The sequence below is a fragment of the Mus musculus genome, chromosome 13, assembly GCF_000001635.26.
Source record: "Mus musculus strain C57BL/6J chromosome 13, GRCm38.p6 C57BL/6J".
Lineage (NCBI taxonomy): Eukaryota > Metazoa > Chordata > Mammalia > Rodentia > Muridae > Mus > Mus musculus.
In genome coordinates this window covers 38,494,418-38,517,052 of record NC_000079.6, presented here as the reverse complement: position 1 = coordinate 38,517,052, position 22,635 = coordinate 38,494,418, and the positions used below count along the sequence as shown (strand labels likewise).

The 22,635-nt window shown below is 48.0% G+C and overlaps 2 protein-coding genes across 4 annotated transcripts in view; one reads left to right on the top strand and one right to left on the bottom strand.

Moving 5' to 3' along the window:
* Window positions 1-16,787, top strand: part of Txndc5 (thioredoxin domain containing 5) — a 28,559-nt gene extending 11,772 nt beyond the window's left edge. For all 3 annotated transcript variants that reach the window (NM_001289598.1, NM_145367.4, NM_001289599.1), the window contains exons 4-10: window positions 3,889-3,985; window positions 6,811-6,926; window positions 9,073-9,159; window positions 9,964-10,104; window positions 12,247-12,329; window positions 13,493-13,622; window positions 15,345-16,787. In NM_001289598.1, coding sequence (NP_001276527.1) covers window positions 3,889-3,985; window positions 6,811-6,926; window positions 9,073-9,159; window positions 9,964-10,104; window positions 12,247-12,329; window positions 13,493-13,622; window positions 15,345-15,467 — 777 coding nt within the window. In that variant the 3' untranslated portion in view covers window positions 15,468-16,787. The remainder of the gene's footprint in view (window positions 1-3,888; window positions 3,986-6,810; window positions 6,927-9,072; window positions 9,160-9,963; window positions 10,105-12,246; window positions 12,330-13,492; window positions 13,623-15,344) is intronic.
* The window catches only part of Bmp6 (bone morphogenetic protein 6), a 154,599-nt gene continuing 148,702 nt past the window's right edge, over window positions 16,739-22,635 (bottom strand). The window contains exons 5-7 of the mRNA NM_007556.3: window positions 19,682-19,758; window positions 18,226-18,336; window positions 16,739-18,134 (exon numbers count right to left, since the gene is read on the bottom strand). Of these exons, the coding sequence (NP_031582.1) occupies window positions 17,985-18,134; window positions 18,226-18,336; window positions 19,682-19,758 (338 nt within the window). The 3' untranslated portion in view covers window positions 16,739-17,984. The remainder of the gene's footprint in view (window positions 18,135-18,225; window positions 18,337-19,681; window positions 19,759-22,635) is intronic.

The following is a 22,635-nucleotide window of genomic DNA, read 5'->3' as shown; positions in this document are numbered from 1 at the left end:
CACACGACTCCATTACTCATCCTTCTGTGCGTGGATGGTTGGATTAAGACAGACTTTGATGGTTTATGCTGCGGTGTGGGTGGCTGGGGCTGGACTAGAAGCCAGCATTCCCTCCTTTCACATCTCTGGTGACCGTCAAGAGCTCCAGGGGTTCTGAGTACAACTGGAACTGAGTTGTACAGTATGAGTATGAGAGGGTTACTTGAGGCTACTTTATTGTGTTGGAGCTGTGTACTGACCGGAAGGGGCGGGCCTATGGCGTCATGTGACCCCAGCACTCGGTGCCATCTTGAAAGGTGTGGAATCATGTTCTTTAGATGGCCCAGCTCATCAGAAGCTCTGCTCCTTCTTTAGTGCTACCGTGCTCACATCCAAAACATCCAGCACTGTGTTCCTAGTGTTAACGAGTTGCCTGGGGAATGCGTTCATTTTAGGTAACCGGAGGAAGCCACAAGCTTCCCGGAGAATTTGCTTCTCTGTCCTGCTGGAGAGCTGCAGGGCCAGGTGGGGTTTTCGGGTTGAAGCAGAAATGTTTACTCTGTGAAAATGTTCTTTTTCTGAAGGGGTAGGTGTGAGGCAAGTGTGAAATGCTTTAGATAAGAGATAATAGTCTCCCCACATTCCCCCCCCCCCCAAAAGAAACCTTTAAAAATAAACTTTGCACTAAAGAGGCCTTTTTCTAGGATGTCCTTGTCCTGCTCCTGGAGTCAGAGGGCAAACTAGACGGATAGGTTATTCTTTTTATTATTCTTTTTAGTTACACATGTTTAATTTGTGTCCATGTGCATGGGCTGGGTGTGGATGTCAGGGGATTGGATTTTGAAATGTTCACATATATGTAATAAGATGATGTGGGGTGGACCCCACGTCTAGACATGAAATTCACTGATGTCTCATAGTTTTGTTATATGTGCTGTTTACAAACAGCCCAAAGGTCGTCTTTGTACAATCTGTTTAGTGTCCCTACTTTTTGACTTCAGCCTGTGATGTGAGGCCAGTGTGGGTTCTCCATTGTTGGTGCCTGTTGGAATGCAAAAGAGATCAGGTTTTGGAATATTTGTGGTTAGGGTTAAAGAAGTTGAATCTGTAATGTAAACAAAGTCATGATTGTCTTTGTCAACTTGACACAAACTTGATACAACTTTGACAACTTAACCAGGGAGGAGAGGTTTTTGCCGCCCCCTCCATCCCTCACTTAAGTCCTCTCCCCCATTCCACCTTCCCCTTCTCAAGAGGAAGCCCCCCTCTGGGTGTCACCCCCCACACTACCAACCCCCTTATTCCCACCTCCCCAGGAAGAATGAATTAACTGAGAAAATGTTTCCATAAAATTGGGTTGTGAGCCAGCCTGTGGGACATTTCTTTGATTAATCATTAATGTGGGAGGGCCCAGCTCCCTGAGGGGCAGGGCCATTTCTGGGCAGGTTGTTCTGGGTTGTGTAAGAAAGCAAGCTGAGGAAGCCAGTAAGCAGTGGGCCTCCATGATCTCTGCAACACTTCTTTCAGTGACGGGCTGTGATGTGAACGTATAAGCCAATGAAATCCTTTCTTCCCCAAGTTAGTTTGGGGTCATAATGTTTACTGCAACAACAGAAAGCAAACTGGAACATCAACTTTTATTTAAATTAAAAGTGAAGCTCTTAAAAAAAATCTCAATTTGACTAGATATGAAGCAATTTAAGAACATTTTAAAGTGTACTGAGGAAAAAAAATGGCCTTTTAAAACAATGTTTGTCGTTCCTGAAAGGTAAATATGCTGGAATGGACATGCTGTGTAGGCAGATCTGAGAGGTCTAGTGTATGTGGTCACGGGGCAAAGAGCAACTATCAGGTCTTCAGCCCTGTTCTTCTGTTCAGTTCTTTTAACATGTATGTATGTATGTATGTATGTATGTATGTATATTTTTCATTATGCATATACATATGCCTGTGTGGAGGTCCGTGCACATGTGTGCAGTTGCCTTGGAGGTCAGAGGAGCTGGTGTTCCCAGTGGCTGTGAGCTGTCTGAGTGGGTGTCGGGAACCACACTCTGGTCCTCTGCAAGAACAATGGACACAAACTGCTGAGCCATCTCTCTAGCCGCCTCGTTCATTTCTTACTGCTGGCATTTTATATCGTTTGTGCTTGTTGGATGACTATGCTCCTGTTGGTAGAGTTGGTAAGCCAGCATTTACACCGCCCTGCCCTGCTTGGCCTTGGGAGCAGACGACTTCTCAGCTAGAGATCAGCTGTGTTGGTCTCTGTGGCCTCTTGGGTAGGTTCGCCGGGCAGCCGTGTTAGTAAACACGCTTGTACTTGTGATGAGGTGTCGGCCGACCTTGATCTTACCTCCTTAGCTTTCCTTGTCCTCTTCACTGTCATCCTCTCTAGGCTGTCTGTGGTGAAGAGGGCCTGTGGAGTTGTCACCTGTAACCCCATATGTGTTCGGTGTTACTGGAGTCCCTTGCTCTGCTGAGCCCTGATTGTCAGCATACCCTTCCCCCATCACTTGCCTCTGCTGCTGCAATTGTGTGTCCGGTGGGCTCCACACATGCAGTACAGTGAGAACTGTCACCTGTGGTAGGGCTGGTGTCCTGAGCTCTGCATCTCGCCTCCTTTTCCCACTCTCAGTATCCCAGAAGTTCTGTTGGAATCGTGAGGAGGACCTCTACAAGGCAGCCAGCATCTCTAAGGGTTATGTGTGGTCAGTTGCTTATTGCCTGTAACGTTTCTCCTTCAAAACCTCAAGCTGCAGTGCCTTTCTGTCCCCCACACTGGGAAGGCTCTTCCCAGGTTCTCCTGTGTGGTGATCTGCTGCATGCTTCTGTTGGTGAGGACGTGTCTGTTTCTTATACTGTTCTCTAGTTCTTCCTTGGGATTATGTCGGATCCTCATGGCAGACGCTGCCTGCGCCTCTGTTGCCTGTGGTACCTGGCATGGTGTCAGCGGCTCTGGCTTTGGGCATGGGCTGTGGCTCTTGGAGCTTAGCCTTGGTGTTCATGGTTATGATGATGAAGTGGCTTGGACTGGCTGAGGCTCCTCCGGGGTGTGATGGGAACAAGGCCGGAGCTGCTCAAGTTTTAAATAGCTTTTATTATAGTACATTGTTGTGATTTCTATTTTATTAGTTATTATTAAATCCCTCATTGTGCTTCACTTATAAATTCAACTGTCATGGGCACACATACTCAGGAAATGAAGTAGATACAGGGCTTGGTTCTATCCATGATTTCAAGCGTGGGCTCTGGGGGTGTGTCATCGTCAGTAAAGGATGGCCCCTGTCCTGGCAGAAGATCCTTTGCAAGGCTGTGTCCTTCTGTCCCAAACCTTGTCTCAGGAATTACCTTAAGGTTTAGCTCACAGGGCCTACCTGGTCCCGTTCCCTGGTTCCTCTTGCTTGTTGAGTTCTGGGTTCTCATGACTGACCTTTCTGTTGGTCTTTAGTGGCTGCTTCTCTGCATGCTTTCCCTGCCCCGAGTAGGAGCTGAGGGTCACCAGGACCCTTGTGATTTTGCCTCCAGGTTTGCCTGTTTACCTTTGTGTCTTAGCTCCTTCCTGTGTAGAGAGGCTCATTGGGAATTTACTATGAATCCTGTGGGGAATCTCCGATCAGGTTCAGGAAGAGGGCATGGTTTCCTGGGTGTACAGACTTCAGTTGGTTTCTTTGGTTGGTTGAATTTGGGGCGGAGACAACTGCCCTGGGGCTCAAGCCAGTAGGGTGGGCCTGGTGCTAAAGCACCCAGAGTTCTTCTTGGCGGGGGAACTTCCTGTGTGACCTTGTACAGGTGTGAGATAGACAGGAGGGCAGATAGACATTTTTAGATTCTAATCAACAAGGCCTGGTCCTCCTCCACGCCTCGATTGCATCCTCAGGTACAAACCTACTATTGATTTTCTTCTTCCATTAGACACCGGAGCCGGAAGCGGAACCACCCAGAGCCCCTGAGCTCAAACAGGGGTTGTATGAGCTCTCGGCCAACAACTTTGAGCTGCATGTTTCTCAAGGTAAGGATGGGACTGGTGACCACGGCTCGGGGCTGGCTTTTCCTCTTGCTATCTGAGGACTCATAGCAATATCTAGTCGAAGCTCACTTTGTCTCTTCAGCACCATTTGGACTGTTGCTTAATGAGCCCGCTCTTTACGATGTATTTCCTCCTTTTTCGTCCTTGTAGACATGCCTGGCCTAAGCCTCTGCTAAAGTTGAGAGCACACTAGGCACACACAACAGCCTTGGCTAAAAAAGTCTTTATTAATGGCATGGACTTGTTTATTTGTTGGAGGCCGAGAGAAGCATGTTTCTTACTTGTTTAAACAGTGTAGTAGGACTGTTAAAACTATGAATCAGATTAGGTGTTCTTTATATACTGACTTTGGAATCGGTTTCCTCAATATCTGCCCGCAGTCTCCACTGCGAATAAAACACAAACCTCCCCTTGTTACCACATGGACAGGGTTCAGACGTTGGCTCAAGCACATATGGGCAGCAAGTAGACACCACTTCCTTGCTGGCTCTGTTATCAAGTGCTGCCACAGAGAGGAACCCCCTGGAAGACTGGGTTGCACACACTGTGAAAAAGGACTTAGAAGCCTGTGTCCCTGCTGGGAGCCTGGTGTCCCCCTCACCACCTGCCTTACTCAGCAACTTTATCATGGTGTCCTCCGTTGCTACTAGAATGACTTATATAATCAGCACTGCTGCTCCAGCAGTGGGACCTGGGTGTTTCCCCTGGGAAGTCAGACTGACTTGGGCTTGTGTAGAATATTTACATTCTACACAGATCCCCTCATCCTAGACAGTCAGTTTCCCGCTGGCCAGCCAAGCTCCACCCATCGCAAGCGTCTCTTGCAGGACACACCCTGAAGCCCCCACGTGGTTGTGCTTCAGGCTCGCTGAGGCTTTTTCTTCACAAGGCAGCTATGGCTTCTTGCCCTTGCTGGCTTCCCATGGGGCTGCTTGGATTCTGGGAGTTCAGTCTCCATCTTGCTGCCCGGGGTCTGTACTGCACATGGCTGCATAGAGACGGTGTTAGCCTCGAAGATCAGTTGCTCATCATTTCAAATAAGCGATTCACTATTTCCCTGGAATGCGTTATTGGCCTAGCTTCAGCCATCAGTGTGGCTGCTCACTGCTACACGCTGTGTGGCCACTGCCTGACATCTGCTGTGAGTCCTCTCCTGACCTGGGGCTGCTATCAGCCTAATGTAGAAGCAGATCAACCAGATAGAAAAATGTGTCCAGAAAATCATGTTGTGAGGACTTTATATTTTTTCTTTCTTTTTTTTTTTTTTTTAACTCACCAGGAGCGTTATTTATTTATTTTAAAACCTGGTTTTGTTGTTGTCGTTGTTGTTTGTTTGTTTTTGGCAAACAAATGATAAGTACAAAAAGAATTGACAGGGCTCAGTGAAGGCAGTCTTCCGTGACTACACCACAGCCTGTTTTGTACCACCCATACCCCAGGCCTCTCTCCCATTCCCTACCCAGAGGCCAGCCCTTGCTCTTTGTGTGGAACCCATGCCTGGGTTTGGGGCCTCATAGCTCAGGTGTGCACTGGTGAATATTCGACTTCAGTCTGCTCATCTGACATATATGATGGTTCAGTTTAATGCTCCTGCCCCTAGGCCTAGGTTGGATTTTATGGACTTTTTTAAATTAGGTATTTATTTCATGTACATTTCCAATGCTATCCCAAAAGTCCCCCACATCCTCCCACACCCACTCCCCCACCCACCCACTCCCACTTCTTGGCCCTGGCGTTCTCCTGTATTGAGGCATATAAAGTTTGCACGACCAGTGGGCCTCTCTTTCCACTGATGGCTGACTAGGCCATCTTCTGATACATATGCAGCTAGAGACACGAGTTCGGGGGGGGGGTACTGGTTAGTTCATATTGTTGTTCCACCTATAGGGTTGCAGATCCCCCCATCTCCTTGGGTACTTTCTCTAGCTCCTCCATTGGGGGCCCTGTGATCCATCCAATAGCTGACTGTGAGCCTCCACTTCTGTGTTTGTTAGGCCCCAGCATAGTCTCACAAGAGACAGCTGTATCGGGGTCCTTTCAGCAAAATCTTGCTAGTGTATGCAATAGTGTCTGCGTTTGGAGGCTGATTATGGGATGGATCCCCGGGTATGGCACTAGATGGTCCATCCTTTCGTCTCAGCTCCAAACTTTGTCTCTGTGGATTTTATGAATCTTAAATGCATTTGTACACTCATTGAAGGCTGAGGGTGTCTGTGTCAAGGTTCTGTTGATCTACATGTTCCCCAGCATTTCTTTCTGCATTCTTTGCTGAGCACATATGGCTTGTGGACCTGCAGAATTCTCTGAAGTCTGGACTCTGCTGGTCAAATCTCTGGTAGATCACATACCACCTTGTCATGGTTTTCCCGTATATGCTTTGGAGGGGTGCTGGAGGGCCTTATGACTGCTAGTGCCTCTGACGATCTGTTGCCTGTGATTGGAGCAGTACTCATGGCCACTGTGTGGGCCCTCCCTCATCAGATTAGTTGGTGCTAACTTCATTTATCACTTGCAGTGTTAGGTCGAGAAAAAGAGGCATGGTAAATGTGCAGCTCTTTCCCTTTTTGCCAGTTTTCTTTTAGCATGAGTTGGTTCTCTGTTACCCTTCAAAGATGACCAATTTGGTTTTGAGTTATTGTTTTGAATGCCCATATAAACAAACATAGGTGGTGGTGAGCCCCTTTTCTCAGAAGGACTTGAGATCTCTAAGCAAGGGAACAAAGCTGTATTCTTGAGTCCAGCATTTGGTTCTGTGGTGTAAACCCATTGCCTCTTCCTGTTCCTCTCCGCCTTGGCCTTCCCCGCAGGCAACCACTTTATCAAGTTCTTCGCTCCGTGGTGCGGTCACTGCAAAGCTCTGGCTCCAACCTGGGAGCAGCTGGCTCTGGGCCTTGAACATTCTGAAACCGTCAAGATTGGCAAGGTAAGTCCAAGCCCGTGTTAAACTGGAACAGTCTGCCTTGGGCCAGATTAATTAGCAGAGTAGTCCATTATTCATTCTGTGTGCAAAGTTGCAAACTTGATTTATTAATTCCAGTTAGTGTGCCACTTGACAATTCATTTCACCTTCACAGATGGCAGCCTGGTTTTGGAGTCTGCTGGCTTTTCCACAGGATGGAGATACATTATGGCCTTGGCCAATTTATTCTGAAGGAATGGCCAATTCTGAATTGGCAGCCCTGGAGCTGTGCAAAGATATGGGGTAGAGCCTTGTAGAATGTTCACTGGGTATCTGTGGAGCTCAGCCAATAGCTTTCCTGAAGGGTCCTTCCTGGGTTCTGCACTCACACAGGATCACAGCAGACCCTTTATGGCGAACCCTCTTTTCCACTGCTAGCCACAGTTCCTTCCAACTGTTCAAACAGAGAAGCCAGAAGGAATGTGTAACAACTTCTGTGTGCCCGGGCTTTCTGGAACTGTCTAGAGCAGCCCCTGGGCTTCTGGCTACTTTTAATCTTATTGACTTTGTGATGCTCACCAGTCGCTCACTCTCTATGGAATTCCTCTAGAAAAATGTCTCCTTTCCCCACGTGCTGCAGGGCTTGTTTGCATACAGAAGAGGTGCCTCGTGTCTGGGTATGACGATCAGAAGCAGAAGCTGGGGGTGGTAGACCTGGCAGGCTGGCCCTGGTTGAGATGTCTCCCCTCAGTTACTTCTTTGCAGAAAGGAAACAAGATGGATGGCTGGGTGGTGTATCGGCAGATGAGAGTCTGCTGTTTAGCATGGCCCTTGGGGGTGGGGTGATGCTGGGCACATTGTTATTCTCACCGTGAGTTGTATGGATTCTATCCTTTTGTCTGTTTTGCTTTCAATGTCGTAGTCTACCATTGACGGATAATACAGTGACTGACATGATCAATAATGCTGATTATTTCAGTCGTTGAACATTGTGTGGAAATACAAGGCGAAAATACATCTTGCCTTCTGTCCTGCATCCGTCTTGGCATCCTTACTTCAAATTAAGAGTTTTTGTGGGAGGTGATTTGTCTCTACTTTATTCAGTAAAGGCTCTGAGCAGAAGCAGACATGAGCAGTCACAGGCTGTGAGGGACATTGCTTTAGACAGGACCCTCCCTGGAGAATGCTTGTGCCCCTCACAGACCTAGCTGGAAGCTTCCTGGACCTCATTTTAACACCTAATGGCTCTTGCTGCAGCCTTACCGCTTAACATAGTTTAAACCCCATTTTATTGACACAGTGAAAGCCAGCTTAGTTCCGCTTGGCCAATTTTAATGATTAAAAAAAAAAATTAAAAAATAATGCTTGTAAAAATATCAGGCAAGCAGAATCTTGCTTTACATGTAGTAACCTGAGCCAGGCCTGATGGTACAGGTCTCTAATCTCAGCTATTCTGGAGTCTGAGGCAGGAGGATTACAAATTCAAGGCCAGCTGGGACAGCTCATTGGGACTCTATCTCAAAATAAAAATATCTTAAGAAAAGGGCAGGGGATGTAGCTCAGCTGTGCTTGCCTCCTATGAACAGGTCCCTGGGTTCAGTTCCCACCAGAATAAATAGCTACTGAAATGCTTACTTGGACAAGTTTCTAATGCTACGCTTACTGAATGCTCTTATTAAACACGGGCCACTTGCTCAAGTTTGTCGGGCTGTGTGCACAGGAACTGAACTACAGGGACCTGTGCACATGCTAACATGCTTTGTCACTGAGCTGTCGTCGTCCCCCCCACCCTTGATTTGAAACTATGTAAGTGCCAGTGATATCAGGTTTCCTAGCATTGGGAAATGCCCAGGTGAGTGTCCGGTGAGTGTCTTACTCTCTGCAGCCTGCCTCACACTCCTTCCCACACGATGGGACTTCCTAGACCTGCCATTTTCAGTTAAATTCAAATAAATCCCACATCTCAAGACAAATCTCCTCACCACGTTCCATTAGCGTGGGTGGATTTGTGGGTGGCTTCTAGGCAGAGTCTTCTTAAAGCTTGCAGATTGCTACCACGGTTGCTCTGGGATCTGGATTAAAACTTTATTTTTTAAGTATAAATGGTCTGATAGTGCCTTTTGCAAGGCTGTGGAGAAGCCAGCTGAGTGCTCTGTGGTTCTGTTTTCAGGTTGACTGCACGCAGCACTACGCTGTCTGCTCAGAGCATCAGGTCAGAGGCTATCCAACTCTGCTCTGGTTTCGAGATGGCAAGAAGGTATGTCTTTTTTTTTTTTTTTTTTTTTTTTCTTTTTCTTTTTTTGGTCTTTCGAGACAGGGTTTCTCTGTGTTGCCCTGGCTGTCCTGGAACTCACTTCGTAGACCAGGCTGGCCTCGAACTCGGAAATCCGCCTGCCTCTGCCTCCCAAGTGCTGGGATTAAAGGCGTGCGTCACCACCACCTGGCTAAGAAGGTAGGTCTTTAGCTCCTGTGTGCTGTGTGGGGATAACCTTTCCACTAGCCACTGTGGCTGAGTTACTGAGAGTGTACAGATACAGGAGATGGCTACTGTCGGCTGTTGGAGGAACGTGTACTGTTTAATGCGTGTGAATGTGTGTGTTTCCCTTTACTGATAGACCTAGTAAATACAAAACTGGCATTTGCCAAACTGTTCTGAGGCATTTTGGTAAGCTTGGGTTTCCACTGAAATTAGACACCTGTGCAGGCCCTGGACGCCTGTGCTCCGGTATGAACGACCTTTTAGCCCTCAGAAGGAGATTAATCTTTGCTCCTGGTGGGGTTCTGCCTCCCCTCTCCTTCAATGCCTTGCCCATGGTTAGCATCTCAGAATTCTCAAGGAAGTCAATGGATGAACAGCTAGCCCCTACTTTAGACTCTGATGATGTACAGCTTGGGATGGGGGTGATGAAATCAATCTAATTTCCCATCTGAGTGGGAGTGTCTGCTCACAAGAGACACACACACGGCTGGCGCTGAGACTCCTGATAGGGGTCTAACCGGACAGATGGGGTGGGATGGCATACGACCAAGAATGCTGACCGAGCCCGTGTGTCTTGGACAGGTGGATCAGTACAAGGGAAAGCGGGACTTGGAGTCACTGAGAGACTATGTGCAGTCCCAGCTGCAGGGTTCAGAGGCAGCTCCGGAGACTGTTGAGCCGTCAGAGGCCCCAGTGATGGCTGCTGAGCCCACGGGTGACAAGGTAGGTGTTTGTCAGAATGGGGAGGGAGAGGGACCTGAGTATCTATAGAGTCTTCTCACATGGGGTCTTCTGAGTGTGAAATTGTTTCTGGTCTACTGCTACATGCACCTCGTGGACAAGGTCAGCAGAGGTGTCCCTTGAGAATCCCTGAGGGAAGATGCTTGGTGTCAAGCCTCCAGAGTCTGTCCGTTTGCTCTAGTTACTTGGGAACGATGTGTATGTGAGAGTTTGCTGTGACTCTTCTCCGCTGCCCTGGCCCCATTTCTGTTCCCTCCTGAGCTGGCCGCTGTCATTTCACTTTGGCCCCGTAGCAAAGGCTCTTGGGAGATATGCATCAGGAAGGGCTATGGAGAAGATGGGGTAGCCGGATCGCAAAATGTGTCATCCATTAGGTAGTCACCAACGAGGTAGTCAGCCTAGAGAGAAGAGACATGAGCAAGTTGCCAGATGGGGGCGCATGGGAGCCAGATACGGTCAGGAGAATCAGCTGTTGGGTATCAGGAAAGCACTGGGAGGAACTAGGTCCAGTAAAGGGGTGCCAAAGAGCAGCCAGGGATAGAAGCTTGGAGGGTGGAGCCCTGGCAGGTTGGAGTAGGTCAGCTTCAGGAAGATGATGTGCAGTTGCTGAGGCATTGGGCTCTGAATGACAAGGAGACCCCAAAGCAAGGGTGAGGCAGCGGGGGCAGGAGGAGGGGAGCCTAAGGATCCCACTCTAGTGAGGATAGTTCAGGGGGTGGGGCAGGGGGCAAGAAAAGAGGCGGGTTCTGAGGTCACTCCAATAGGAGGAGTCTTTGGCCAATGGTGGCAGATACCCAAACACAGTAAGAAGTGGGGGGTGGGACATTTGGTTGCCTGGGACTGGTTTCCAGGTTGTATATAAGAGAGGATGGAGCAAACACTCAGTGCAGCACTCAGGACCAGGGCAGGAGGGCCACAGTGAGTGACAGGTAGCAGTTAAAGTCTATGGGAGGATCTGTGTATATTCCATGCAGATTGCCTAGTCATTTCATGGGTGCAAATCCTTGGACTGTGGACTAGGGAGGCCCCTGGCACCAGCATCTTGTGGACACCAAGGTATAACTGTGGGGACAGTGTTGTCTCAGCTCCCACTGCTGAGCTCGTCCTTTGACAGTGGGACACTGGGGGTCATGGGCCGGTCCCCTGGGATGAGGGCAGTGACTCACTGAATACCCGTCATGTAGAGAGAGGGTGACGCACACTGGAACTCAAGAAAACTCAGTACTTGGAAATTGGATACATCAGTGCTGTCAGCTGCCCCTGCCCGGGCAGCAAGAAGCCTCCTCAAGCTTAGGGTCTCATTCCTTAAGTTTTGGTTTAAGAAACATGACCACCCACGTTAGGGGAGCATGTGTGTCATCCCTAACAGGGTAATTACACATTGCAAGTGCTTTCATCAAACACCATGGCTATTTATAACGAAGTTTTCCATCTCTAATCTGGCCTCCCGGAGAACATGGCTGCTTATCTGGATGTAGGATGGTAGTGTTTGTAGTCAGTACATGGATCCCGTGTACCGACTGTTGGAGGTCCAGATTGTGTGATGAATGCACCCCAGCGCCTCTGAGGGGGCTGCTGAACACTGGCATGAAGAACTGTTTAAAATGCCTGAGTTGGGTCCATGCAGTTTTTTGTACATCAGAGTACATAGAGGCCCTTTGATATGGGTATAATAAAAACCATCCACCACACCCGTGCAACAGGTCCCTGTTGGCTAGAAGAGGATGCTTGAAGATAGGCAGGGCAGGAGAGAAACACAGCATGTGAGCTCATGCAGACCTACAGAGGCATCTTGGGCTACAAGCCTGGGAGCTATAGGCCTAGCCTAGAATGGACTGGTCCATGCTGCAGAGCCCTGGTAGACAGTACCTGAAGCCCATGGGCTGATTATGGGTAGAACAGAGGTCTGGGAAGTGGGAAGGTCTGTGAAGGGTCTCAGTGTCCTGCCCACAACCCCTCGGCAGCTCTTGGACTTGGTACCCTGGTCCCTGTGCCAATGTCTCTGTCCATCAAGAGATCATATGGCTGCCCTGCATGTAATTTGTAGGCTGCTCTGGCCAGATCCCATCTTCTGCCCTGTTCTGCTCTAATCAGTGTGTTTAAATTGACCTTTCTCCCCTGAAGGGCACTGTGCTGGCACTCACCGAGAAGAGCTTCGAGGACACTATTGCACAGGGGATAACCTTCGTCAAGTTCTATGCTCCGTGGTAAGTTGCCATCTCAGACATTGTGCCAGTGCTCCTTGTCACAGCATGTGTCTCAGCGGAGTGGGCACGGGTCACACTCACACGTAGGCCACCTTGCAGGAAATGACTCTACTGTACCCCGTGCAGCAACCGTTATTTTAGAGAGGAAGATGAGCATTCACTTTTAAAGCTCAGCCTACTTAGGCACAAACAAAACCATCAGTGAATTGTGATGGGCTCAGCTTTCTCGTCGAGCCATTCAGTACGTGACCTAGTAACCCAAACCTTCCTGGCACGGGGTCCTCGGGGACTAGAATCTCAGTGGACGGAGAGCAAACCGAGACCTAGATAGCCTGGCACTGGAGGACAGATGGGTTCTATGACTTCCATGAACAGCTGTAACCTGCATGTCCTGTGATGGCCCTGAACCTCAGTTTCCTTATGTCTTTGTCAGTACAGTCCATTTGAACAAGCACAGTCCATAGAGATGATCAACCCAAATACACAGTGGTCACCGTGACACCCCTATCAGCTTGGTGCTTCGTGCACTCGGGGGTGCTGCTGCATGCAGGTGTGCTGCTAAGGAGGATGTGACCCGTGAGTTGGGCAGCTTTTGCCCTTGAATAGAAAGGAGACTCAGGCCTGAAGTCTTAGCACCAGGGATGCTAAAGCAGGAGGACTGTGAGTTCGTGGCCAGCCTGGGCTACAAAGAGAAACAAAGGAGAAAGGGTGCCACACAATGCTATTAACCTTTTAGTTTAGAAGCCCCCAGAGCTGTACAGATAGGTGAGTGGAGAGAGAAGTGGGGAAGGCAGAAAGAGAGCAAACGGCAGCAAAGGGAAGATTTGAGCAGAGCTCTGTTGTGAATGACCTATCAAGGACGCCCTGCCCAGGCAGTGCAATCTACACCATCACTGTGTGACCTCACATGTGATTCCCGCTCCCCCTGCTGCTCACGGTCACTTTAGGTGTCAGCCCTGCTCACCATTCTGTGAGATCAGAGTCTAACTTTGCAAACCTGCTCACTTCTGTCAGGCTACCAAAGGTGGCAGGGCTTTCACTTCCTCCTTAGGAGAGGAAGGGCGGGCCCATGTGCACCCAGTGGGAGAATTTGGTGGTTTTAACTGATTCTACGAGGGTGTGGTGACCAGATCTTGGTACAGCTAACCCCTGCTCTCTTCTAGGTGTGGCCACTGTAAGAATCTGGCTCCTACCTGGGAGGAGCTCTCTAAAAAGGAATTCCCAGGCTTGTCAGATGTCACCATCGCAGAAGTGGACTGCACCGCTGAGCGCAATGTCTGCAGCAAGTACTCGGTGGGTACCTCCGGGAGGAGGCGCGGGGGAGGGGCGAAATGTGCCTGGAGGTGGAGCTGAGGATTGGATCAGTGCCCCAAGGGACCTTCACTCAGCATCATGGAATGAGTTGGCTCACTCTGGCCAGGCCTCCCTAGAGAGTGATTTGTATCTTGAGTTGTGCCATTTGAGAAAAAAAGGGCCTTTTGCAGCAGAGGAGGCTGGCCTTTCAGAGTGGGGCTCTGGGTTCTTGCTGGGGTCTAGCTGTACGGTCCTAAGATGTGACGTGTTGGGAGTGGGGTACTGCCTGCTGACCGGCTGTTGGGCGGCGGACGTGGGGGGATAAAGGGGTGGGAGAAAACCTGCGTCCCACCAGAGTTCCAGTGCTCTGGACGGGTGGACGTGAAGGACTTCCACTTGCTCTCCACTCAGCCCCGGGTCTGGCTGTGGGAAGCCACGGACCCCAGCCCTCGGGGGATGAAAGGGGTCCAAGGTCTCTGGGCCTCACGGAAGCCAGAGATAACAGTTTTGTCTTGGACATCCCAGACGCTGCTGTCTGTCTCGGAAGAGCTGAGAACAAAGTGGGGGCCCCAGGGGCAGCCCTATTATCCCCAGAGCTGAAGAGAGGAGAGGGCAGGGGTATAGGGGGCACGCTGGTGAGAGTCCTTGGTTCTCTCTGAAGCCTGAGGTTACACGCGGCTCTTTAGGGGAAAGCCTATCCCATAGTTCAAGCACAGAGGGCCTTGAACAGAGATGGTCTATGGTTTTAGAGCTTTATTGTAGAAAGGTGGAGAGAAAGAGAGACGGTAAAGAGATTTGGGGGGGGGGAGAGAAGGAGGGCTAGAAATGAGAATAAGAAAGGTGAGAGCTTAAGAGAGAGGAGAGCCAAGCAGCCCATTTTATAGTGGGCTGGGCTATCTTGTAGTTGCAGGGTAGCTGTGGGGAGGAGCATACCTGGCTATTGTCAGGTAACTGTGAGGGTAGAGTCTAGCTAGAATACCAGAGCTTGGGGCTCTGTGGTATCAGGCACCTGTCTCTGGGAACTTGGCTCACTGTTCCATCCCTTGTAGAGTTTTCTACTGGGTCTCTGGAGCAAGCTTCACTCAACCAAAACAGGCTGCCTTTCACAGCCCCACAACTGTCCAGCAGCTGTCTTGTCTTAACCAGCCAAGGGCTCAGCCTTCAGTTATAAACAGGCATGCTGAAGGATGGGGCTGAAAGGAATGAGCGAATCAAAACACCCCTGGAAAAGGCCATGGCTGGAGAGATGGTCTGTTTAACTGGCACGTTTCTTCTGAGCTCAGCATACGATGGGCTATGTGTGTACCATTTATAATTTGCCTTCTACATGTATGGTGCAGGGCGTAGAACCAGGGCCTCGTGTATACCCCAGTCATACAGTAGCACTAATATTCAGAATTTCCCAGCCTTACCTGAGCAGGTTTGTGTGCGTGTGCTGTGTGGACTCTAAAACATTGACATCAGATGTCTTTCTTAGACTTCACTGAACCTAGCACTCACTGATGGCTTGGGCTGGCTCGCCAGTAAGCTCTGAGATCCTCTGGTCTCAACCCCAGCAGGACTGAGATTCTAGATGGGTACTCCAGCACACTTTTTGTACATGGATGCTGGAGAACCAAATTCAAGTCCTCATACTTACTCTGTGTGTGGCACTTTACAGACTGAACCATCTCTCTCTCTGTGTGTGTGTGGCTTAAAGCACTCTCTCTTTCTCCTTTAAAGGTACGAGGTTATCCCACGTTGCTGCTTTTCCGAGGAGGTGAAAAAGTGGGAGAACACAACGGAGGTAGAGACCTCGACTCCTTACACAGCTTTGTTCTGCGCCAGGCAAAGGATGAACTATAGGAGACCCCGGGGAAGTCATCCAGCCTGGGCTTAGGCGTGACCTCACACAGACACACGTGTTTTCACTGTGGTTAGTCAGAAAGCTGAATGTATTGAGCTTGTGTTGCTTCCTGTGTGCTCTCTGAGCCACCACACACTACGGACCTTAAGTTTCTCTAATCATGGCTCACAGTCCCTGGGCAAACCAAACGTTTTCAGTGGCGATCCATCCTGTAACCCTTCTCTTGACAGAATTAAATTGGCTCCCTTTGCAACTTAAAATACAGTCAAGGAAAGCCAAATTGCTGAACTCTGCTGGCTCCCAGGGATGTAAGGACATCATCTCGCAGGAGCAATTTGTTGCATTGCCTGAGTTTTGGGAAGGAGGCCTGCGGCACTGTTGACTTAGTAAGGTGTCGGTCCATAGTGTACAGATTTCAAAACAAAAGCCCACAGAGCCCTGGAGATCCCTTCATAGCCACTGCTGGGTTCCTGGGTCTCATTACTTCTCTAGTGGAGAGAGGTAAGCCATAACAAATGGTACTTCTGATGTGTGCCCCAAATACTCATGCTGTTCAAAGGATCCTCTTGTCTGCTTCGCATAGGGTGGAGTGTGGAGATGTACGTCTTCTGCAGAAAGGGAGGGTATGGGATGCACCACAAGGTGGGTCCTCACCCGATAGGCTTTCCCAGGTCCAAGGACCAGGGAGTCTCTGCAGCTCCTCTCGGGCCTTCCTAGAAACAGCTTCTGATTCTCTTCCTAAGTAGTTCTTTTAGCAGCTCGCTTTATAATCTCCACCTTAAAGGAGGCTGACCATCTCTCTAATGATTGAGCAGTGGGATTCATCTGACCTCCAGACCAAAGACTGCAGTCGGCAGGGCTGCCCTTGCCTAGGAAGCCCAAGGTTGGATATCGCATGGCTACTTCCGGTTCCCGCCTTCCAGGTTATTAGACGCCGCTGCTCGTAACTCTGTGAAGATGCAGCCCACGTCATGCCTCTGTCTGTCTTGTTCTCAGAACCACTGTGTTTGTGCCCAGGCCCTTCACCTACCTCCCACGAGCGGGGTGAAATCAGCACCTGGCACAAGACGTGTAGCAAGGAGACTTGAAACCAGACCACGTCTGCTTCCAAAACATCAGGAGCAGAGGCGCCCCGCCAGCCTGTTATGAACGTTTATTATTAATCACGTGTGGGTCACAGCTGTCCTTGGAAACCAGTTCTGTTGGCCCAGCTCACAGTGGCTTCAGCTTAGCATCATGGTCTTATATGAAAAGAAAACTCAAGTGGTACAATTTGGTTTATACTTTCTAAATAAACTTTTTTTTTTTAAAGAAAAAAAGTCTGGTCTTTGCTTAAATGTTACAGCAAAATGGATATAAAATAGACAATAAATTATAGTTTCTATTTACAAAGAAGGCTGTAAGTACAGTTACAGATTGTAAATGTATTATTTAATCAGTTTAGTATGAAATTGGCTTCCCGGTACATGATTGTGAAAAGGACATTTAAAAAATATTCTAAGATTCAGTCTGAGTCTTACTTTCTACAGGAGGAAATGGTGGTTTTGGTTTACACACAGCATGCTCACCTTGACAAACCCATTCTTACAGGCAGGGCCCTTCCCTCTCTGGGTTTCGGCTTTAGACTCTAGCCCTGAGCCATGGAATGCTTAGGTAGGGAAAAGGCAAAGAGCAGAGTTAGGGGTTACAGAGCCGATGTTGGAGCCAGTGTTCCTGATGTTAACACGCATGTCCAGCCAGGCTGCCCACGAGATGTAGAATCAAATTCTGCTGTTCTGTGGCTTAAATGACGGCTACGGCAGATGCTTCATGGCTCTGCCACAAAGTACGGTCTGTCTACTTTGGGTTCTAGTAAAGAATTCTGTGAGGGAGGGAGGAGGATGGGGTGGAAATGCTACAGTTTGTCTTGACAGAGATTAGTACATTCTCACACCACCGAGAGTCAACACAAAACACGTAACTACAACAGTAGACAGAAGGCACCTCCACAGAGCCTGCTGATGGCCAGGCTGCAGGTCCTGTGTGAGCTGCCCTTGCTGGGAATGGAACCTGAAAGAGTGCCCTTCTCCCCTCCATTCGGATGTCTGCAAAAATCTCCCTGGGATGGGTGCTGTAGAGCCACCACCGGGTCTTTCAACCCAGGGATATTTAATATTCCTTCAAGTTTACTCTCTACTTACACCACAAGCAGCTAGATCTAAAAGCTAAAACTACTCCGGGCGGGGTTGGGGGAGGCGAACATTAGGTAACTGCAGTTTCCAGGCCTGTACTACAAGCCTTCCAGCTTCCTGCAGACCAGCAACTGCTCAGTTAGGAACTGGGAAAGCCCTTGACAAGGTCCTCATAAAAGCCTCCGTGGGTAAGGCACCAGCGGGAGATGTGTCTGCGTGTCACGATCCCTCTGTGTGTCACCATCCCGCTTCGCTGTGCTGTTGTTCGTGGTTTAAGGCAGATGTTGTTGTTAGGAATCCAAGGCAGAACCATGCCCCCACCCACACACACACACCAGCTTCAACTTAATGGCAACCACAAGCTCTCACGACCATATTCCTGTACTTTTTCAAGATGACATTGGAGTTATCATCGAAGTAAAGAACCGAGATGGCATTCAGTTTGGTTGGTGCGCAGCATGGTTTGGGGACGTACTCGGGATTCATAAGGTGGACCTGTTTCCAGAATAGAAGTGTGGGAGGGCACTGTTAGAAATGACACCAGATCTAGGCTCGATCCCATTTACAGCCGGGTTGGAGCACTCACCAAGGTCTGTACAATGGCGTGGTTGGTGGCATTCATGTGTGCGTTGAGTGGGAAGGAACACTCTCCATCACAGTAGTTGGCAGCGTAGCCTTTGGGTGCAATGATCCAGTCCTTGAGATAAAGCAAAAGGAAGCAGTGAAGGATCACCAGGCAACCCTATTCCATCTGCACTCTCAGTGGCCCCAAGAGAAGGCTTTGTCCGTGGTGCACAATATGGGGACATGCAGGGAGTTTTGGGAATTGCCCAAGTTCACATTCAAGTGAAGTTTGAGCCTGTTTGTCAGACCCTAGAGCTTCCAGTCTTTCTATGGGCTCTTAGCTGCTAGGAACCTGTTAGGTCTGGGATTAAGTGGGTGTGATGGTTTGTATATGCTTGGGCTGGGGAGTAGCACTATTAGAAGGTGTGGCCCTGCTGGAGTAGGTGTGACCCTGTTGGAGTAGGTAGGTCACTGTGTGTGGGGCCTTTAAGACCCTCATCCTAGCTTCCTGGAAGCCAGTATTCTGCTAGCAGCCTTCAGATGAAGATGTAGATTTCTCAGCTCCTGCTACACCATGCCTGCCTGGACACTGCCATGTTCTGATGATACTGGACTGAACCTCTGAACCTGTAAGCCAGCCCCAATTAAATGTTGTCCTTTCAATGACTTGCCTTGGTCATGGTGTCTGTTCACAGCAGTGAAACCCTGACTATGAGAATGGGTGAATGGCTCGAAGTACAAATGCTCCTTGGTTACACCCCAATAAAATGCCAGTTGAAAGTGCGCACAGTATACCTAATGTCCCGAGCATCCTAGCTTAGCACAGTGCACTGTGGGGCTGATCAGGAGCTGTAGCTTCTGCTGCCACCACTGAGGAGAGGAGACTATAGCCCAGAGAAAGGCTCAACTTCGAAACTCAGAGTACTAGATCCACTGAACACACACAGCTGAAACGTGGTCAGTTAAAACATTGGAAGCCGGGATCTGTTGTGTGGACTTGGACCCAAAGGATCCTCTGCAGGATCCCATTATGTTCCTGTCAGTCTCCCGTTTCTCATCACATCTAGAGCTGGACTTGGTGTATGGGCCAAACATGTTCTTCTATGCAGGGGCAGAGCTAGTTTAGAGCTACTGGAGAAATGCATCACTTTTTTTTTTTTTTTTGTAATCCTGTTTCAAAATAAAAGTTATTCAAATGTACAAATAAATATGCCCATCCCCTTGGACTTTGAAAGGATGAGGTAAGACAGAAGTAGGCCTTGGGTTTGAGGATGTCACAGAGCTTTGAAAACCCACAAAAGGACCAGGGTGCACCACTGGGTATATCAGCAGGCTGGATTTTCCTGTCTTAACTCCAGGGGGCTTGAACATTTGAGGGCTCCTTGGATTGCTATGGCAGCTCCAGGAAGCTGATGACAGCAGCCATTGGTGAGAAAAGATCAAGGCACCTACTACACCCTCCTTACCCTGAGACTCACCTGCCATCCCAGGTCCTGGAAGCTCACATAGAGCTCATGCTTCTTGCAAGCTGTTTTTAACTCACTGCCGTTGTAGTCTGTTGGAGGACATAAAAAGACACACTTGTTAGCTCATTTGCTCCTTCACTTAGAAACTTGTATGAAATGTTTCCTCTCATACATCCCAGGCAATGGATGAGGCTCAGGACAGCTGTTAGACACATGTGGCCCCTACAACAGCTCAGTTGAGCTTCCAGTTGTTTGCCCAAATTTAGAGCCACTGAAGAAATTAATCATTAATTTTTTTTTCTAATCATGTTTCAAAAGAAAAGTTGTTTAAGTGTTCAGACCCCCTTTGGCTTTGAAACAGTGAGATAAGAGTAGGCACCGAGTTAGAGGGATCATGGAGCTTTAGGGCACTCTCCTCTTTGTGTTTGCTTTGGATGATTGATTTAATTTGGATGTTGATTTAATGGGCACCTTTAAGCAACAGATGTGTGTTGTGTAATCTGCTTCACGTAGGGTTTACAGAGGGATGTGTGGAGATTTCCAGTGGACTTGAAAGATGATACACAGGTGGCTGTACTAAACAGGATTGACTATATTTCAGATGTGAACTATCCAGACATGGCATGGGACTTTGGAGATAGCTTCTGTCCCCCCCCCCCCCGCCCCCTGCCAAAAGAATGTCCTGAAGAAGTTTTATGATCAGGAGCCAACCAGGAGGCTCAGAAATGGAGGGAAGGGTGAGACCATGCTCTCCCATTGAGCTCCAGCCTCATTGCTGGGGTTGAGACCTATATATGTGTCCTGAAACAATCATTCCAAAATCAGCAGTTTCCCCCAAAACAATCTGTTGAACCTGCCTGTGCAGTTCAGGAGCCACTGGCCTGGCTTAACAACCTCTGCAGGAGACACGGGAGCACTTTGATTCATTCCAGCCAATCAGAAGAGCTATTTTGTGACATGGGGAGCAGATAGATGGATTTCATATAGCTATGCCCTCCAAGAATTGGAGTCTGAGCAAGGCTGTGAGCTACATGTACTCAAGTAGCTCAAATACAACTCAGAATACAAGTGGTATGGTCAAGGGTCATGGGTCAATACTCAAGGGTCATAGGTCAATACTCAAGGGTCATGGGTCAATACTCAAGGGTCATAGGTCAAAACTCAAGAGTCATGGATCAATGACTCCTGAAGCTTGTAGAAGGGACAATGGGAGTGGGGAACAGTTCTGCTGGGATGGACTGGAGGACTCATAAAGAGTTGGGAGATACAACTGGAAAAATGAATGACTCAGAATGCCAACAATGATGTGAACTTTTTATTAGAGACATGAAGGAAGACTTCAAAGGGGTTTGAACCAGCGGGCTCAGAGCTATGGTTTTAAAGGGCACATGGATGCGTTTGTTAGGTAGGAGAGGACAGAGAAGGAAGGGAGGATAAGGAGCCAGTTTTTGGAGGAAGAGTCTTCCTCTTACATGGTTAAGAAGATATACAGAATCCAGATCTCTCTCTCTCTCTCTCTCTCTCTCTCTCTCTCTCTCTCTCTCTCTCTCACACACACACACACACACACACACACACACAACCTCTGCCTTTGTCAATCAACTATACAAACCAAGGAGTTACCTCACGAATGTATTTGCACTAGATGTAAACACTTATCCTCTTAGAATTCCCAACCCCAAATCAGAAGAAAGGGTACAGAACTCAGAATTCTGTAAAGAAACCATGTCAACTGAGGCTAGTGGCCTGGGAAGAGAGATGTGGGTCAAGTATTTACTAATTCTAAATATACACACATCCACTCCATTGCCACCCCTGTCAGTTCCTATGATGCCTACCTGACCTTGCAGAACTCTCTCTCCACTTTAAGTCTACATGAGAAGGAAATTCAGAGCAACCATGGAGGGCAGTTCAGAGCAGGTATAGAGGATTCTCACTCTGAACCACCGCACACAGGCAAGCCCTTCCTGTTGGAAACAACCCTTCAATGAAAGAAACCGAAGAGGACACACAAATGAATGGGTTGCAGGTCAGGGTAACCTCTGGAGAAGGCTACAAAAGAAAAGTCAATAATGGCAAAGCAGGAAATACTAAAGCAAGAACACTATGGCAAAAGAGTAGGCAGATATTTAAAGATAGGTGGATGCCAGAAAGAAAGAAAGAAAAGAAGGAAGGAAGGAAGGAAGGAAGGAAGGAAGGAAGGAGAAAGAAGGAAACAAAGGAAGAAAGAGAGAGAAAAAGAGAGAAACAAACAAATAGAACTTTATAAAAACTAATGAGCATATAATATGTAATATATAATAAGAAATAGAAAGAGAGAAAGAGAAAGAAAGAAAGAAAGAAAGAAAGAAGGAAAGAAAGAAAGAAAGAAAGAGAGAGAAAGGAAAAAAGAGAGAAAGAAATATAGAGAGAAACAAATAGAACTTGATAAAAACCAATAAGCATTGGAAATAGAATGAAAGACCTAAGCACTAGTCATAAGTTAAGAGAGAAGTAGATAGAGTCAGACCATTCATTTAAAGAAATTTCTTCAAATATAAGTAAATGGTCAGAAACTATAAAAAGACATAGAAGTCATACTGAAAGACCCAACATAATTCTTCCATTAGGAATTCCAGACAGCTGTGATAGGGGGAAAATGATATTTGGAAACCTAAAGGCTCTGATAATTTCCTAGAAATTAAAAAAAAGATAAACATCTTTAAATAAAAAGGCACAATGAACCCTAATTGGAATAAATAAATTTCTATGATGCCAAAATCTGGAGAAATTCGAGTATAGTAAATAAAAAAGAATCCTCAAAGGTAACATAAATTAAAGGAAGATTAAGTAGATTAATGGCAAAACTAACAAAAAATATTCATTCAAATATTAAATGTCATAAGAACAACCCCACTAATCTAAAATTTTATACCCAGCTATAGGCCTTCCTCACTTTCCTTTGAGCCTCTGATCTCTCTTTCCTC